Raw genomic sequence first — 19,526 nt, 5'->3', positions numbered from 1 at the left:
CTGACTAGACCACAGCTCTGCCGTCATCACTACAGATATCTCCGTCCGGGAGACGCTGAGATAATGCACGACAAATTACTTCATTCCCGGGAATCTGATTAGCTCAATTACGGTTTAACCAAACTTTCGCCTCGGATCTAGATGGATTTAATTTCATGATGTCCTTTGTCTTTTTAGTTGACCTTGCAATATTTCTTGATTTTTCAGCCTTTTCTTATATCTTATATATATATATATATATATTTACAAAAGTCCTGGTGTAATGAGCATTGTTAGCCTATCTACAAAGGTGTGACTTATCCTGTGCAAGTTACAGAACCCTGGAAGTTAAAACGTTGTTCCCGGTAATTTTAATGTGCTATTTGTGGCCTTTTAGTGCAGCATAGTCGAACGATTCTAGCTGATTGAAGATTTCAATTCGCAGGGACTGTAATCGCTGAATGATTGCCCAGGATATCAAATCCCGACTGTGAGCAGAAATGTGAAATGCTCAGGACTGATTGGAATCTGCTGGGTGGCTGTCATTTACAGGTTAAAACCAATCATTTCTACATTTCTACAGAAAAGAACGACATGTGTGCACTATCCTATTACGCTGTGGCCTTGACTAATCTGATATCCCCTTTCCTGTTATCAAAATGCAGTAACGGTGCGCTGGTAATGGGAGCGAGCGTATTCCATGTGTTACCTCTGCCAGTTTGTCCTTGCTTTGAATTCACCTCAGCGAGAGGGAGATCGGATGAGGGTTGATCCCCCAGGCGATAAACAACTCGTAATGGTGACTACACAGCGGGGCGCACCATTAAGGCGTTCATGGAAATTCCCCGACCGGATTTCAGCCAACCAGGAGGGGCAAAGGGGAATAGAAGAGAAGCTCTTCGACCTTGTTTCCCACACCATGGCCTACAAAGAAGTGTTCACGGCTTCGTTTTCCACCACTTTTATAGGCGTACATTGGTGCAATCACTGGTTTTCTCAACTTCTCAACGCAAGGCGTCCAGACAAAACAGAAAGATACCCAAGTACCAGCACGCACCAAGCGCATGAGCACAAAAGAGCCTAATATCATACCTCATCAAACTGTTGAATGGCTTTGTATTGTAAATTATATCCAGACCCTCTGCTGCCTACACATGCATTTATTGCCATTGTATATCTTATGTTTTTAGAAGCCTGGTGTTTTGAATGTTGAAACTTTATACAGTGCCTTAAGGTTTCATCATATATCAAAACGGTAGATTTTCATTATATATCAAAACGGTAGAAAGCAGAACGTGTCTGGAACGCTCGTCGTCTTATCTGATGGCTATACTTAAAAAAAACGCTGGCAACTTTGTCTCCGGGAGTTACTGTACTCTTCACATGTTTGCCTAATCTTGAATTCTACTGAGCCCGGCAATTAAGTAAGCTGGCAAATTTGCAGTCACGAAGAGTTAGATCCCACGCCACGGGGTACGAGCAACAAGGTGATTAGAATATGTCGCTGTTAGTCCCCGAGGGCTCGCAATGAGATTCTGGCTGCTTCATCGCTCAACAACATTTCAGGCTGTAATCCTCAAGACATCAGCAGGAACGTAGGGGTTGGCGACTAATGGGGCGTTACTTCAGCAAGGCACGCAGATTAGTTTTATGATAGCCGTGGGTTGCGGCACAGGATGAAGGTGACGAGTTTAAATAGTTTTTTTCCTGGAAATGTTTCGTTTGGGCCATGGGAGTGACATTTGCTGTCAGTCTCTGCGACTCAACTGACGCCGCTAGACAGGCCATGACGTCATAATCAGAAAACCAGACGGCATAATTTGAAGAAGGACGTTAGTAGATTTCTACTTATCAAAACAGTCGTACGAGTTTTCTTGGCATATCACGATACACATTACGACTAGTTTGATGGCTACTGTAGTACGTGAATAGAATGCGAAACAGAAGATGAGGTATAGTTTCCTGTTCTAGTCTTTTCTTTGAAACTAACATTAGGATCTCTCTAGAACTGGTGGTCTTCATTAGCCAATAGCCCCCTGCATAGCCGTACTAGAAATATACCTTTGTTCCGTTTCATATTCAGATTTACAGCATTTAGTACTGCCATTGTAGATATCTTCATGATAGTAGCTCGACGTAGCGTCACATATACTCCGCATCAGTATTCTGTGATTGTATTGTTAAACTCTACCTACTGATATGAAACTATCAATTTAAAACTGCAGGTGTTCAAACTGAAGCTTTCACCAGAAAGGTCAGGGATGTCATTAAACAGCATGTCCAAGATAGACGATCCAATGTTTTATTTTGATACAAACGACCCTCATCATAACTACTCGTAAACCTCAGGTGATATGGGAAAGCTATCCAACAGAAGGGGTAAATTATCGATTTCGCTCAATCTACATAGCTTTGGATAGTGTTTGACATATATATGGCCTTTAACGAGGATACGGTCATTACATAGGGACCACTTAGAGAGCTCCTTGAAGTGGAAGCTCAATTTTCTACCTGCACAAGGCAGAAAATTAACAACACCATAAACAACGATGTGGCAAAACCCAGCAGTATGCAGGTCAGTTGAAGTGCCGGGGCCGTCAAAACACGTCTTCCTAGCTATTGACTAGTAGCAACGGACCAATCAGACGGTACCATATCTCCACAAGACATTTCATTGGTAGAGATACACGTAATGCTTTTTAACTGTTACAGCAACAACAGCAACGGGCGGAGGTATGATTTGTTAACATGCATTTTTTTACGACAAATAAAATGTTTTTGAGGCCATCGTTTCATCTTTTGAGTGCTCTCGACTCCAAAGCCATGCTCATGGTTACAGAATATATATTTAAAATATCCAATCGTATGTTTGCGTCCTTCACCTAAAAGTTTATGGGATGCCTCTTCTAAAACAAGGAATCAGAATGCTTCCACACATCTAGCCAGACTAGACCTTACGCACTGTCTACGGAACCGCCCAGCAGAAAGATTGGATCTTAAATATCTCGGTCCAGTAGTTATGAAATCGCCGAAATAGCCCATGTGTATGTATGCGTCCTTCACCGACGAAGTATTTCACATGAAACCGACCATCATATTGCTTACAACTCAGAATCGTCAATCAGAAACTGATTTAGACTGCAGACGTTTTGGCATGCTTTTACAGGACGTACGGCCCAGGATCAACCGCGCAATTTCGTTGGCGGCGTAGTCGTTAGATTTCAATGCAGTATATATATACTTATAACGTTATATATTTATAATAGAGCATTTTGGTTCATTTACCAAGTGAAATGGAGGTCCCTCTTACACCAAGTACTCACAAGGAAACACAATCTCTGTTCATTTACATTGACATATATCAATCCCAGTCGACAGTCTGGTTATATGTATATAGAACACGCCAAAAATTGCATTGTATTCTTCCTTCAAGTTTCTACTTCAGCATCTGATAAAATTAGTATTTCTATACGTCATACGTGTTTTCATTTTAAATTGATAGATGATTTAGGCTATCAGAATTTTAGTCAGATCACTGGATCGTGTAAGAATCTAACTAGTTACTGGGAAAAGTTTGTTACTGGCAAATATGTAGCAAAAGAGCTGAGAAACAACTGAACAGAAATAAATCACAGTTCCGTTGCGCTAATGTGTGGCACTTACAGCTTAATCGCAACTTTCCGGATCCGGAGTCTTTCCGTTACGCTGATTGAACTAGAGCTACTTGAACAGTCAAACTCCTGGCTTTTAAGTTGATGGTACTAAAACTGGAGCTACCTCTTAGGCAACACAGATTGGATAGTAGATAAGTTCTGCTAAGTTTACGCAGGTTCACGGTGAAATGTGAGACGCATTTCATTGTTCTACAATTTATGTTAGCATACACCCCAAAGGTTAAAACGTTAATAAAAAGACTAGTCACTAGGCTATTTTATCGTAAACATGTCATTTCCACGGGCTGAATAGGCCATGAATACATTAATACAGAAGTATGGTGAATCCTGAGGGAAATACCTCTATTCCTGCGCATGCAATATAATCTGCGCAAAAACATTGATGTCATTATTTCCGGCTTCCTCTTGCAAGCAACAAATTGGTCTATTACTGCATGTAAATGTGGGGCGATAACAGAGTATAGTTTTTCTAGAGACTGTTGCACTATTCTATTCATCATGTTATCTTTGTAAACTTCCTTAATTATAATTATAAGCATGTAGGGCGGTCTGTGGGCAATTATAGCATTGAGGGGGGTATGTTTCCTGATGGGCAAACCTGCAGTTTGTGGATACTTTTAACCCACCCACTTTCCTATTCATATATATTCATGTATTCACAAATTATATCGCATGAAACTAGCAAGGCATATATTGTCAAACAAATCGTTCTGTAGGTCAACCCCCATTGCTAAAATAGGTAAACTAAAAATAGAATGGTAGTTACCATGTTTCTCATACCTCTTTATGTATCACATATTCTCTCTCTGTCACAGATACATACGTTATTAGTTTTAAGTGGATATAAAAAACTAGTTTTTTTAAATTAGTACAAGTAGAACTTTATGTTAGCACCACGTTTTATTCAATTCTTCAATACATTTATTACTCTTTGTCCTTAACAGTTTACAATTAGCCCTCGGGCATGAACCTGCCTCAAGTAACTCAATTAACAATAAAAATCAGGTATATATTAATCATTGTTATAAGGGGACACGGAAGGAAATGTTTTTCGACAACCATAGTACCGTTTCTTTTTTCATAACATTGACCCCCCCCCATCCATCCATCCATTGACCGTTGACCCTTCGAGTGACTCTTCATCAGACAGACGTTTACGGTTATCATCTAACTGTGACGTCACCGATGCCCCAAAGTTAACTTAAACTCATCAGCAGATAACTACCAACAGTGCACAGCAGGCTGATATTTGTGCACTACCATATAGTATATACATGAAAATAAGGCTAGTTTAGACACCAACTAAAATGCACAAATGCGACTCTGCGACTGTCATTGTCCAGGCATTGCACTCAGTCTGGTGAGCGACAGATTTGTTTAAAAAGTTAGACTAGACATTATCCGAAGAATATATGTATAGAATGGCGCCAATAGCGATATCGATCGTGCGCGTATAATGGACTGGAAGCACGGGGCGAACCAGCAGGTGACTTACAGTAACTAGCTCTATTCCTCCCCGTCTGGGGTCAATAGTTCACATTCCTCACTTTAATGCCGCTATGCGAGAAGAAATCAAAGCATAGATCAGAAGCTACGGAGCAATCTCAACCTCTCATTCTTATAAGAAAGATTGATTTTGTTTGCAGTACCGTGACAGCAGATCTATTTTTGATTACGCCTGTTTATCTATGTATCCATTTCCAGACCATATATCAGCTGGGTATCTGTTTGGACAATTGCCACCGGTCTTAAATACTCTCCAGAAAAGATTTACGTTATCCGGATGGAATACTAAACAACAAGAGTTTGTTTTGCGTAATCCAAGTATTAGGTACTTTCTATGAAAGTCATGTTTGTATGCGAAGGGCTTAAAGCATTAAGAAGATTTGTGCAAACACGGATTAAGGCAATGGAGCGGCCGTGATAAATTGTTAACTTCAGTTACCAGGGAACTGCAGTTGCCTGCTTAATACGATGGGATAGGATGCTTCACAGAGCGAGTATGCGTTCAATCAAGTACACGTTCAATCATCTGGAACCTTCCGAAGATGCTTTTGCAGATTTCATTGCTCGTGACAAGTGAGCTGTCAATGATCGGCATAATGATAAATCTCCAAGAGCTATCAAACTTCTGGATAAAGTTCATAAAAGGGTACGTGTCAAAGGATGTATTTGTCTTAGAAATCCAAGGTCTCGTCAAGCAAAACTCTATATATTATCCTGGATAGCATTAGAAAAATATTGATATGACTGGATTATTCTAAAATATATCTTAATTATCAAAAAAGATACGGAACTATATAAAACACAGTATTTGCTCCCTGGATCAGTAGCGACTGCGTTCCATATAAATTTGTTTTGTTTTTCTTTAAATGTTGATTGTGCTTTTTAATGAAGTGCGAGTGAGCGATGAGGTTAATGTTCTGGAAAGAAATAAATGATTGTGAGCATGGTTTTTATGGGTGACTTAGCTTATGAGCAAAGGGATGCAGGTCACATCCAGCATACGAGTTAATCTTTAAAACGATTGTACAAATAACGTCTGGAGGCGGTAACATTAGTAAAAGAAACCCTGGCTACTTTCCAGCTCTCTATTCAGTGCATTATGGATATCGTTACAAGTGATTAAATCTGGTTGAAACTATACTGTATTCTAAACAGAAATCTATCCCCAACCTCTCCCACTATGATTTTGAGTTGCGTTATCAATTTTTCTGTTAAATTGAATAGATATTTTGTTATATAATTAATGGTATAATTGATTTAGTTTTTGACGATTACTCCGATTTTGGGTTAAGCCTATGTTAGTTTTCTGTTAATTCCATTGCATAAATTGCATTTCCCTTGTAATCTTTTAATGTGGATTCCTGGAAGAGTAGTGATAAACAAATTTCAGGTACATATGTTTTCCTGTCTTGAATTCCTAGAAACGATAGCACGCGTATTGAATGCCTGCGTTTTCGTTACATCATTGCAAAACAGGTTAGTAAGTGACCTGTGATGTTTTTCAATTAAAATACATCCATAGCAATTTCTGATCAGATAAAACCCTAAACTTTACCCTCAGCACAATATCTGAACCTAAAATCTGCAGTACCAGAATTTAACATGACCTCTCTCCACTATGATCAGATTTTCCAATAATTTCTAGTAACGTTAAAATTCAGTGCAAAAATTGTTGACGGAGTCAAAAATTCTCATTTTCTTACGAAGGGCAGTACAAGGCTGAAACGAGGTTGAGACTGCTGCCAATGACCTATTACTTCAAATCACCCAATATCCAGAAATTACCTCCCGAGCAAAAATGACCCCGCATGGACCTACCTCAGCAATAAACCGCGTGTTGCTACAAGTTACAACCTAGCATGAAAATAAAGATGCAGCAAACCATTTTTTAATGTTGGTGAAGATAACAAGTAGTAAAGTATACCGTGCATCTCTCTCATCAGTGTGACACGGGTTCGATTCCCATCTGGGGTAATTTGGTCACAGGTAAGAAAAGCGTTTTTCCAGGTCATTTCACAGAACATGTTGATTTTCCACAGGGACCATAAGTTTCTCCGATTACCTGTAAATTGCCTTAAGGGTGTGACACAGTAGATACCAGCCTAAACACGGGTTTTCATTTTCCAGAAATTATGTATGGGTCAAATTGTTAGAGAATTTATTGCGACAACGCACGCGGATGTTGGCATTATTTCATGCGAACTTTCATGGGAGCGGTAAAATAGGGACCTATATAATTTTATTCTATTTCCTATTTTGTTCCAGGCCAGGTAATATCTGGGTAGGGCTATATATAGTAGTCGAATCTAGATGCTAATTTATTGATTGAGAGAGGGTCTAGACCTATCACACATGCATGCTTAATCATACAGTAGGATTACCTATACAAATATAACTTAGCATAAAAACTCTGGACTAGTATAGCCATTTCCTCTATCCTTCCTGCCATCCACCCCGCGTTCAGTATGTTTTGACCAAACAAAATCAGTGGAACCCCAGACTATTTTCTTGTTCTTTATACAAATTGTTACATGAAAAATTATAAAATCATTTGACTGCATCCTTAGAGGTTGTTTCTGATTTTGGTATTGTACATTGCTGGCATCATTTCTGAAATGTTTGAGATGTAACCCAACTCAATTGAAATTCATGTTGCAATGCACACTGTCAGAATCGTCATAGGTGTGAGTTTTTTTGGTGAGCATTCTACATCAGCATTTAAAACAAAATACATTTTTCAATGAGGTTGCCATTAGTTCCGGCGATAAGAAATGGGATGATTTTGGAATGATGTGGTCCCCATTCACACAACGGTTCCTAATGCATATCCATGCAGATGTACAAGTGGAATCAAAGTAAAGACCAACATGCAGTCCATTGGTCTGGTTACATGACATTATAATACCTGGAACGCCAACATGGAGTTGCTATTGATAATTGTTAAGTTGACAAATGGGCGCTGGTCTAGAATTTGTTCCTCTAGAAATAGAACCGTCACGAATGTGCCGCAATCGATGGGTGAAAGTACCAGTACAGGTATCCGGTACGTACCAGTACAGGTATCCGGTACGTACACCCCACACGCTTCCACCTGTTGTTGCGTGAGACGCGTCACTGCATGAAGTCCGATATTTTAGGATACCTTAATAAAGCATTCGTAAAGATTTCGTTGTTTGTTTATGCAAAAGTGCCGTCCCAGTAGAAAACCACAAAGAGAGATGACACCTGAATGTTGAATAAAACATTACTTAAACAAAAGATAACATATGATCAACTCATACACAATGTTCCCCATTTTCCTTGGTGCTTTTTGATCTTGTAGCAATGAGGTATTCCGCTTTTTCAAAGAGATATACATAATTAACAAAAGATTGAAAATGTAGTCTTTCATACTTAAGGAAGGATTGAAAATTCCTTATATTTTGGCTATTAAATATATAAGATTAATAAATTGATTAAGATTTCATTTTTGGCTGAAAATGGAACCTTTACGCGTGCTTTATGTATGCTTGGGTTGTATTTATTGCATGGATACACATTACGGATGTGCGTGTGTGAATGAGGCCCTGGTGAGTTGTTGGAGGCGGAGATGGGATGGGATGAATCTCACCTCTCCTCTCCGGTCTAGTGACCGCGGGGTTGCAGGACGTGATGGAGGAACCTAGCTCTTTAAGCGCCATGATATCCTTACTTCCTCTAGACGAGTGCAGCGGCGGGTTGATGGTGACCAGTTGACAGTTGCTCGGGACGCGCTTCTTGCTCCTCCCCCTGCAGGCCAGCGCGGCCACGAACACCAGGAACACGAACAGCACGCCTCCGCCGGCACCCGCCGCGATCATCAGGAAGTGTTGCGGGATCTCAAACGGTGGATCTATCAAAAATACAAAAACAGATACAAAATGGTTAAGTTGCATCACCATGCCAATTGGTCAATAGACTGACCCAGTGAAAATACCTTAGTATCTTTCTTTTGGAAAAATCGCTGAAATTTTTTTATGTATCATACATCTGATGTAACATCTTTGGAGTTTCGAAAACCACCGTCATTTCTTTTATATTGAAAATCATAAGGACTTACTTTCATACAAAACTGGTGACCTTCAAGAGTGAATGAATTTCAAGATGAATTTCAAGAGTTTTCTTTGGGCACCTACTGTGCATGAAAAAAGCAAGCGTTCTGTTTGGTGCGACATTTGATACTCGACTGCCTGACGCCGATCGTGTGAAGATATGAATTATGTTTGGAATTATCTGACAGAGAAAAAAAATCACCAGGTACTAAATTATTCACCACATATTGCGGGTGTTTGTCTCGGGGTCAACTCTGGGGCATGTCGTTTTTCTCTGTACTACACACACACACACACACACACACACACATATATATGTATAATTTTGGTTTCTCTGTACTACACGTATATGTAAAATTTTGGCATTAAATAAGGCAGGACGAAACGGTGGTGGAGAATAAAAGACGGACCGCAGACGTTAAGTAGCAAGACGTATTGCCAGACCAATACACTTGTCTGGAAACTAGTGGTCTGTAGCTATGGACACGCCTGGTAACGGTGCTTGAGAGTGTGCGTTGAGCCGTGGGCTTTGTTCACATTTGGACGGTGCGTTTCGGCTATTGGATTTATGTAGGATCGGAAGGAAAAACGCATGTCAGGTACAAAAGGGAGTAATTGAAGACCGTGTACTCTCCCGGCACCAAGGAGAGGATTTACTATGTTCTACTGCACCATGTTTTACGCTCTCCTTAAGTGCAACTCGACTCGATACAAGACTGGATCAATAAGAAAACATAAATGTTCTCCCTCCTTGTAATTTATCTTAGATGCACTTTTTGGACTAAAACATTCTGTTTGTGCTATGATGGGGTAAAATGCAGAAATTGCAGGGCGTGCAGTATTCCAGGAAACTTATGAAGTCATACATTGTGTCTGTTGTTGTTCCAAAATCGATTCCAGCAAATGAAATAGCTGTCACATAGTGGTCAGCCAGTGTGTAGAGTGAGTTAGACCCAGGTTATTGCACGAGAGACGTCGCAGTCAAGTTTATTACAACCTCTGTTCATCTAACATCAAAGTCAAAAGACGTGACGCCACCATGTAATATTGCAGAATATTTCACGGTAAGCTTAGGCCATTTTCTTATCTTAATACTTTTCCTTTGCTCCATCGGCCCCCTACCCCATCATCTCAACTATGTATCTTTGCGGTCCGCTTCGCAGGACAATGAGAAAGAAAGATAGAATCACGAAGTAAGTATGTCTGGAATACACATAGGATGCAAGATGCCGTTAATCTACAGACTCTTCATCCATTTTCATGTATCATTCCCTTCCTTCATCCATCTATGGCCTTATGAATATACCCGTGCACGTATAAAGTCACCCACGCGGTGTAAGTCACAATACAATCGATAGCCGGGAAAAACTTGTAATAATGCGCAAGGCTTCTTCTGTAATAACAACAATATGAGGACTATTTGTAGTCACGAAGTGGTAGATACGCGATCGTGGAAACATTTTAACGTTCTTCTTTAATTTTCTATATGTGGTGGTGTCTACCTAACCTAACACAATTACAGCAAACCATCGCACCATGAAGTAAACAATCAGAACAACCGAGGTTCAAGGAGATTTGACCGCAAGAAAATTGGACTGTGTTTTTGTGCAGATATGAAAGATTGCAGACTAATTGTGATCATACCACGGAACGGTGACGCCGAACCGCCCAGTCTCCACTCATCAACAACCACCTCATCAGATCAAACCTTCCGTCCATCCAATTACCTACGTTTCTATATGGGCAGAAATGGGCAGTACTAGATGAAACTGATTTTTATGTCAGCTAGAAAGATCACTCGGATTGCCTGGTATGTCGGATGACACGGGAGCCCCATATCAGTCTAAGTTTAAGAAAGACCCATTTGCTCTGATGTGGAAGAAATGTCACTTTAAGGTATTTTCTTTTTTTTTCAATTTTCAGGCCAATGTTGATTTGAATAGATAGATAACATCCTCTGGAAACCCCAGAACTGATGTGAGCGTGCCAATAAAAAAGTTGGCCCAAAAAAGTTGTCTTCATTTTGAAATCTACGTGGTCATGAATATTGAACAAATGACTAAACACACCGAGTATGGTGTGGTGAAAAATAGATTCTTCATTTTCATTCCTTTGCATTTTCTTCTTGTCTTTTGTATTTAATTTTGGCGACATTTAATTAGTATCGTTTGCTAATGTGTTTTTTTTTTCAATTAACGGCAATATGTGCTCATTTTACAACTGCTTTGTACGATTTACAGCATGGTCGAAAATGTTTTGGAAAATTCATGCTCATATCATAACATCAACATGCCCTTATACCTTTATTTCTCTATTCTTCTACCCACTAACACACAAGCGTACGTACCCCTCCAAAAATGGCTATTACGTCCAAGAATACGATACGATCGGGCTCTTCCCGTGGGTCCTTCTCAAGAAAAGTAGTAAAGTAAGCCGCAGTTATCTGTAGTCTCTACGAGATAAGCTGGTTCTTTTAAGAGTTGCTGGGGGCAACCACGGCCAGAACACTAAGGTGTCCGGACCTTGATAATGTACCAGGTGGGCGGACTTTCTGACATCCATTCATCATGCTGTAGCGCTAACGGCGAAGGGAGCCGGAGTCTTTGGCTACGTACATGTACAAGGCCAGACGAACTAATACGAGGGTACACGGCTGCATTGTGCCGTACTTATGCTTGGTCACTGGGGTTTATGCTTTTAAGTTCATTGCAGCCTTTGCCATGTTTGATCTAGCAGTGATATTTACGAAATATTATTTTGATGAATTTATATCAATTCATTGCTCAAATCTTTTTTCATTTTACCTCATGTAATTGGTTGATAATAAATTCATTCCAAAGTGGAATATTGTTTTCATGTTTTTACATAAATTCATTTTTCAAATTTTTCTACATTTCATGTTATGCGATTGTATTATAATAAATTCATACATTAAAATCAACCCTACAATATGTACGATATGACTTCAAAAGCGTTTATTCCGTAAGGTTTTGTGTTGTAATTTATTTTCAAAAGTACTGCTGCCACCAGAGTTTTCTCCGGCAATGCGTTGAGAGAATAATGAATATGTTTCCACATGTTTTTCTCTCTCCAAGGACCGTTCTGAAGTGCGCGGCACCTCGGCGTAAGCTGAGGGATGTAGCACGTCCGTTACGCCAGACAAATGGACGGTTGTGATTTGAATTTCAAACGGCCGACAGCAACTTTTTACATCAAAAGCGTCGAGCAGGGCAAGAGAAGCGACGGAAGATAAAAGCTTGCTAGGCATTTGAAAAAAGGCCCGCATCCGCACTGATGAACATCAAAGAACAGAGGATCAACTGGCACAACAGAAATGCCCGGGTGCAGAAATACGACATAACGGTGAAAAAACACACTCTTATGTTGTGTTGGAAACTAGCAGAGCAAAGCAGGACACAAAACTCGGCTCGAGTTATAGCTAAATTTATAGCAAAAATAGAAATATCAGTTCATTATTGTAAAGAGACAAATATAAAAAATAGTGATAGTACACTTTGTATTTTCCACGTCGTAGACAATATAAAGCAAGAAAGAAGTCTAAAAAGTAGTACTGCGCCTTACGTTTATTATCATAGTTTATGAACTTTAGAGCCGATATTCTGTATGCTTTTTTCCCAGGTAAGTACAGATTTATCTCCACAGTATTGAGACTTTTCACTGACGTCATAATAATTATCATAGGAATCTCAGTGACCAGATGTTGACGGTTAAACTGATTAAGTAGCATCATGTTGGAATGTTTAACAGACGTACACTGTAATCCAACATGGCGGCCGTTGTTAACAGACGTACCCTGTAATCCAACATGGCGGACGTGAAAAGCCTTTATACAAAATGTGTTGAAGTCCAACGAGAGTTAACCCTTGTTTTTGTTGCGGAAAAGTACAGTCTATGTGTGTTGAATTCTGATTTTGGGGGCCATAAAATCTACCACACCCAACCCTAAGCGAAGCCTCGCATGTAAACATTTATAGTCAAACATGTCTTAGGATCAATAAAAACATTATGGACCGCTAGTTTCGAAACCATAAAATTTTATACCTCTTCCTCATTACCACCCCCGCTCCCCATGGAGAGTTCCCTGCCGTCGTTATCCCGTTGGTGGGCATGTAAACAAGACTTTTGACACCATAAATGCTCTTGTGTTGGACCTAAGACGGTAACAATTTTTATTCGATGCTGGTTTACAAATAGGCATTAAATAAAGTGTCAGCTGTAAGATTGAATTATTTCCCATTAACTCAACATAAGAGGAGTAGGAAACTTTTACCAGCAGTCATTTGTCACGTTGACGTTTGATTTGAATGATTTAGTGTGCAGGCTTCTTTTGGGGGAGGGGGGCGGATGTTGGAGACAGGTGATTTCTGGAGGCTGCGATAGGTAAGGTATAGAGCTATTATTTTCGCTGAGGATTACCTCTAACACACAAACGATTTCCGATGAAAATGTTGCAGGCAAACGGTTTAATCTCCCCCCCGAAGGTACAAATCTCCCGGACAAGGCCAATGCTGAGTAGTTTCTCTTCCCTCCGGGGCAGGTTCTGATGTATAGACCGCAGTCTTGGACCTTATCTTGGTCCGCCAAGCGGCAAATTGGCTCTATAGCTATTGCTTCTTGTGTTCAACATCAAAAACCGCAGTCTTGACCCTGCTGGCCCCCGTTTAGGCAGAGCCCGTGCGCCGCTCGGCCTTATCTGTAAGGACATATCACGGGCTATAATGGGGAAATTACGTCCCATCGACTATTTCCTCTCAAATGTGATGTGGACTATTTTAAACTACCTCAATCACTGTTTTATCCAGCATTCTTGTAGGTAAAAGAACGGTGTGCACTTCAATATATGCATAGTGTTGTCTGGTGAGAAAGTCACATTTAATGACTTATACTATATAGATTTTATATTTTTGTTATCTGAAACAACCCACGTAATGGGCTATGTATGATTCACAGTCCATATAACGATTTCCAGAATCATTCATTGTAAAGGCCTTGTGACTTTTCTATGTGAGCAAAGGCAGTTATTTCTGTTTGGTCTGCGACGGCAGGTTACCACAAACGACCTAAAATGGGCCTTGGTGGTCTTCGCGTCCTATCCTATACACCACTTTATTGGATTCTGAACATGGCTACGGCATAAGTATTATCTAAGTAAGTCTCAGTAAAGCTGACAATTGATTCATGCAAATCTGTGACTTAATTTCTGATGTGTCCTCCATCGACAGTCTCGAACCTTTAAACCCCTGTCACACATTCAGAACCCTCCCCCGACCACCAACCAACCAACCAACAAACGTCGTCTGAAGTTCGGGAGCAGTCTGACCAGATTGAGGCCAAGGCTAACTTTCTAATATACGATTTGAATCAGTTAAATTTGAATTAGATGTGACCACCAAACACGCCACGAACACTGCTGACCTATTCCCGGACACCAGCCAACCTCTAGCCAATCATGGGCAACCTTCTCGTCCACGCCCAAATATTTGAAACATTTGTAAACAGTTGGCAGGTCCAGCAGAATAGTAACCAACGTCACACAACCACAGCCGATCTTGCTCCCGACCTACATGTACTCAGACTCTAACCAGACTTGAGTGAAGTTCGGCCTGTGTTCGGGAGACCATATGCGGCTATGTGTGACATGAGCTTTACTAATAAACCGAGTTCATACACTTACGGACGTTACCTTGTATCCTCTGTGGCTCTCTGACTGTGAACTTGACGAACTTGGAGTCGTCTGGCCCCACGCCGTTCCCGGCCATACAGGCGTACTCTCCGCTGTCGTTCTGCTGAGGGTTCCGCAGGACGAGGTTCACGCCGTTCCCTCGGGCCTCAGACAGGGCCATGGCCGAGGATTGGTCGTCGCCCATACGGAACCAGGTGATGTTGGGGTCGGGGTTGCCCTCCGCCATGCACCACAGGGTGGCCGTCTCACTCACATGGACGATCTGGTCTCCGGAGATGTTCACAATCTGGGCAGGGTCTGGGTTGGACGGAATAACAGGTTAAAATCTTAAAAGTTGTCCCAAATTTTCAAATGCATATCAGTTAATCTATATATAATGAATAATAGTTTGTGGTTATAAACCTGATGATCGTGAGATCTCACCAGGATCACTGACAGTAGATGCTACCTGAAACGTCTGACCGATTCCACAACCATAACCAGTTGCTTGAGTAACTGATTTTTGGGGTATCTTATTACCTGGTTGTCGACGTTTTCGAAGTCTACTTTCTTTCTTCATCTGACAATGAAGAGTGATTCAAAGGGGTTCAAATCCATGGCTTTTCTTCGACAAAAACGTTTCTAAAAGTATACGAAGATACTGTAACATGCAGTCTTTAAGTACAACAATTTATTTCCCTATTTGCAACCTGTATGGATTTTCTCCTCTTAAATATACCTATGAAGATCCGAGACAAAGAAGCCGCTTACACAACACTTCCAGCTCCACACTGTCCGAGGCCTGCTGGACCACGTGATCTGCCCGACAGGTGTATGTCCCAGAATCCTCCTTTCTCAGCCCGTTAAAGAGCAGCAGCGCCCCGGTTATGGAGTCCTTCCGCGTGTAGGTAGCCGACGAGTTGATATCCACTCCGTCGTGCGCCCATTGGATGGCGGCTACCTCAGGCTTGGCTTTCTCGATGGAACAGTTCAGAGTGAGGTTGGAATTCCACAGGAGTTTCAGACGACTGGGTTGACTGAGTGTCACCTTCGGGGGGACTAAGGAGAAGAACAGGCGTAAATGAACTGCGTGAAAGAAATGCATCAATCACTCAAATTCTCGGCATCACACAGTTATCACACTTAACTGTACTAACGATCTCACTACTGATAAACTACTGTAAACAGATCTTAACTGTCCAATTCTATTCCTGTATGTCGGACGTTCCTCATTTTAGATTTTTGTCTCATGTTGTAATTATTATTTTACATCCTAAGTTTGTTGTTTCATAAATTTGCCTCAAGAAAAAGCGCCAAAATTCTTACTGTACATGACTGCAGTAGAAAATCCAAATTCATAGTCTTTTGGATAAACTTCATGAACTTCGTAATGACAAGAGTCATTTGTACTGTAAATGAATGATGTTTTTTCACTACTTAACTACTTTCTATGCATGCCTGTGTTTTAGAGACGCATTGACGTATTGCATGTTTCCTGGAGTATACGTTATCTAGACTCTTAGTTTCGTGCGTGGACAGAGTTTGTATAATATATATCTACCCTTGCGATCTCTGTTCTAAATGCCTTTGAAGACTGTAAGAATATTTTATAGGAATATAACATTTACTATGCTGCCCCTCAGTCTCACCACACAACAAGATTTCTACAACGAGCGCGTGTTCTGGCTTTGTTTCATTGTAATCCGGATATACATCTGTTATTCCTTGTCCCCTTATCAGTTCTTGTGCGTGCTGACTGTGTCTCACTCTCGTGTCGCTCCAAAGAACACACACGCCAATGACATTACACTTTGCTGTGGGATTAGATACACGGATTTGGTACAGGCGCCACGGAGGGGGACCAATACTAGTTTGTGTAACCACGATACGCCAGGCGCCAACGGAAAGTAATCTTGTTATGTACAAACACCAGGCTTTCCGAGCAGACCAACGCTTGAGGCAACACTTTTGTTATATAAAATTCCAACCCAAGGCACATACGTCAACTCGAGGCCTCCCTTAGCTGCATTAACGTCTTAGGTAGGATATGGAGAAGGCGACGTTGTCTTTACTACGCTTTACGAGATCTTTCCAGAACACGGCAGCCTGTGAGTGTACCTTTGAGAGATTTTTAAACAACCGGCTCCTAGCCATATGTTTGGTGCGTTCAGAAGTTGTAGAGGAATGGCAGATAAACACATCCTGGTTGAGATTATGGCGTTATATTGCTAGCCTAGGGTTTAAGGGTTCCACTGGTTTGCTTCGTACAAGTGGTTACGTGTATATACAAATAAGAGGGATATTGAAAAAGAAGACCGTGTTTCCTGTTAACGAAATGTTTCTTCAGAATGGCATGGCATGCACAAGATCTATTCTTTACGCAGGGGTATTCTTTACGCATACCCCTAAAGCATGCGTAAAGTTCCGTTTCTTCCTTTGTGCGTACCTTTAAGCATGCTTTAACGTGTGCTGAAAGGTATGATTTCGTGCAGTGCTACTGTAACATTTAATACAAGGGCTTACCGTGGATCTCCAATTCAACGTACGTTTCCTCCTGCCCCACCCCATCTAGCAGTGTGGTCAGAATGTAAATGCCTTCGTCATCCAGGCTGACAGGGTTGATCTGGAGCGACCCGTTGTCCGTGAGCTCTGCTCGGCCCTTTAACCGTCCCAGGGAAAGGTTGGCAGACGGCGGGGCGTACATGAACACCGGCTCGCGGGAGCGACCAAGGTGCCCCGCCGCTTTAGTCCACGTCAGGGCGATGAGCTTGGTGACATTGCTCTTGAAACGAGAAGGCAGGATGACCGTCTCTCCATCTATTCCCTCAACCTTGGTTGGGGTGGGCATGTTTACTCCATTCCCCATCACTGTAACGTTAACGACAACAAGACATTAAAAGCTGACAACAACATGGTCAATGAAATGGTTGAGTGCTGGTCGTAACATTGACAGCTACCAAATCACAGCGATGTTACAACAATCACAGTAAAATTGACAGGAAATCGTTGCCTGGATAATGGAATCATTAAAGTTAATGAATTCATTAAAAGTTTAAGGTAACATGAAGACAAGAGACGTACTTCAGTCGTAAAGAGCTACAAATAATGTGAATACCATTTGTATCAATGATAGAACTAAAGGGGACCAAATGTTGTTAAACATTGTGTAGAGTTCACAGAGGAAAAAATAATTCAAGTGATTGAAGTTGACTAAAGAGGGAAATAAGTCTTGTGGCACGATAAAGGTTATCAACGATCAACGGATCAAGTAATAATCTCTAAAATCCACAAGCACATTTTCAGTTGGTGGAAAATTTGATCTACATTCGTACAACATATTAGCAGCCATCCATTTAATCCTTCGTTTACAGCATTCCCAGAGGGCTTTTCTACATGGCATAATGAATTTATGTAAATTAGATCGAAAGTGCTGTGTCTACACAAGTCAATTAACCAGCATTAAGTACACACTCCCAGTTATTTTGCCTACCGCATCTGCCCTCAGCAGGCTAAAGCAACTCTAGATATGTCCTTGGTTACAATGACAATTAAATACGTACTGAATTTGAATGAAAATAACTTTGAATAAAAGTTTTATTGGAAAAGGACAATCTCGCAAACAAACTTTATCAAAACTAATATGATAGCACGTAAGGCATCTCATTGTTTATCTAAATGGGTACTATGTAAAGTTAAACAATACAAATGCCCTTCTTCAACGACATTAACGCAGCCGTCTGGGTACAGCTCATTTGGTAAACTTGGACTTATGAAGTCATGAACTTGGACTTATTGCGTTCCTGGAACACTAATACTTTCGACCTCTCTACACTGAGAAATCGCGAGGAAACTTTCCCTGGAAAATGATTGGATCCTTTGAATCTATCAGACGAGGAGATATACCGGAGATATTGCTTAGAACTGCAGGATAACCCTCATTGATCACATGTATCGGACCTGTCGGGATCGCGGCAGTTCTTTTGTCGTTCTTTGCACGTCCCCACCGACCCCAGTGTTCATCAGGCGAGGATTACATGTTGCCTCATTAAGAGTATAAAGGACCAACGTGGCCGGCGATTCCCGACCTCTTCCCGCTTTGTGAAATAAAAGAACGACCTGTCGTTTCAGTGATGGAGGGCGCGCCAGCTGCGGCGATCGCACGGGGAGAGGCCCGTCGTTAATATCGGTTACCCCCGGTTTTTACGACGCCAAATATTCATTTTCACTCTCGCGTGGAGAGTATTAGGAAGCACAACACTGCCTCAATCTTGGTGGAGATCATCCGGGTGCAGCAAGTAATAGAGGCGATGCGTGGATGAGCACCACAGATGAAGGCATTCCGTCGTATATCTCCTGCCAGCTACCATAAACAGTAAATTATGCCCCACTTCAGGACCATTTGTTTGGGGCTGTTGTACTTTTCCTCCGCCGGCGTTCTTTGTCCGCAATCTCTCGGCTTTACTCTCTGCCATTGCTTTAACTGCTATACAGATAAGTTGTCTATGTCGAGCGAGTCTGTCTTGAACGAATGTTTTTATCCTCCTGACATTAAGATAGAGAACATGTTGTTACCAGTTGAATGCCAAAGCAAGAGGCTTCTTAAAGTTACTCTTT

General features: G+C 41.2%; 1 protein-coding gene across 1 annotated transcript in view; it reads right to left on the bottom strand.

Annotated features, from left to right (window-relative positions):
- The window catches only part of LOC109475294 (hemicentin-2-like), a 70,312-nt gene extending 52,537 nt beyond the window's left edge, over positions 1-17,775 (bottom strand). Inside the window, exons 1-4 of the mRNA XM_019775903.1 lie at positions 17,436-17,775; positions 15,684-15,971; positions 14,934-15,230; positions 8,770-9,030 (exon numbers count right to left, since the gene is read on the bottom strand). Coding sequence (XP_019631462.1) covers positions 8,770-9,030; positions 14,934-15,230; positions 15,684-15,971; positions 17,436-17,760 — 1,171 coding nt within the window. The 5' untranslated portion in view covers positions 17,761-17,775. The remainder of the gene's footprint in view (positions 1-8,769; positions 9,031-14,933; positions 15,231-15,683; positions 15,972-17,435) is intronic.
- Between the last annotated feature and the right edge of the window lie 1,751 nt (positions 17,776-19,526).

The sequence above is a fragment of the Branchiostoma belcheri genome, unplaced genomic scaffold (genome assembly GCF_001625305.1).
Source record: "Branchiostoma belcheri isolate BF01 breed outbred unplaced genomic scaffold, Haploidv18h27 scaffold33, whole genome shotgun sequence".
Taxonomy (NCBI): Eukaryota; Metazoa; Chordata; class Leptocardii; order Amphioxiformes; family Branchiostomatidae; genus Branchiostoma; species Branchiostoma belcheri.
Note: the sequence above shows the minus strand (reverse complement) of the source record. Positions and strands in the feature narration are given on the sequence as shown.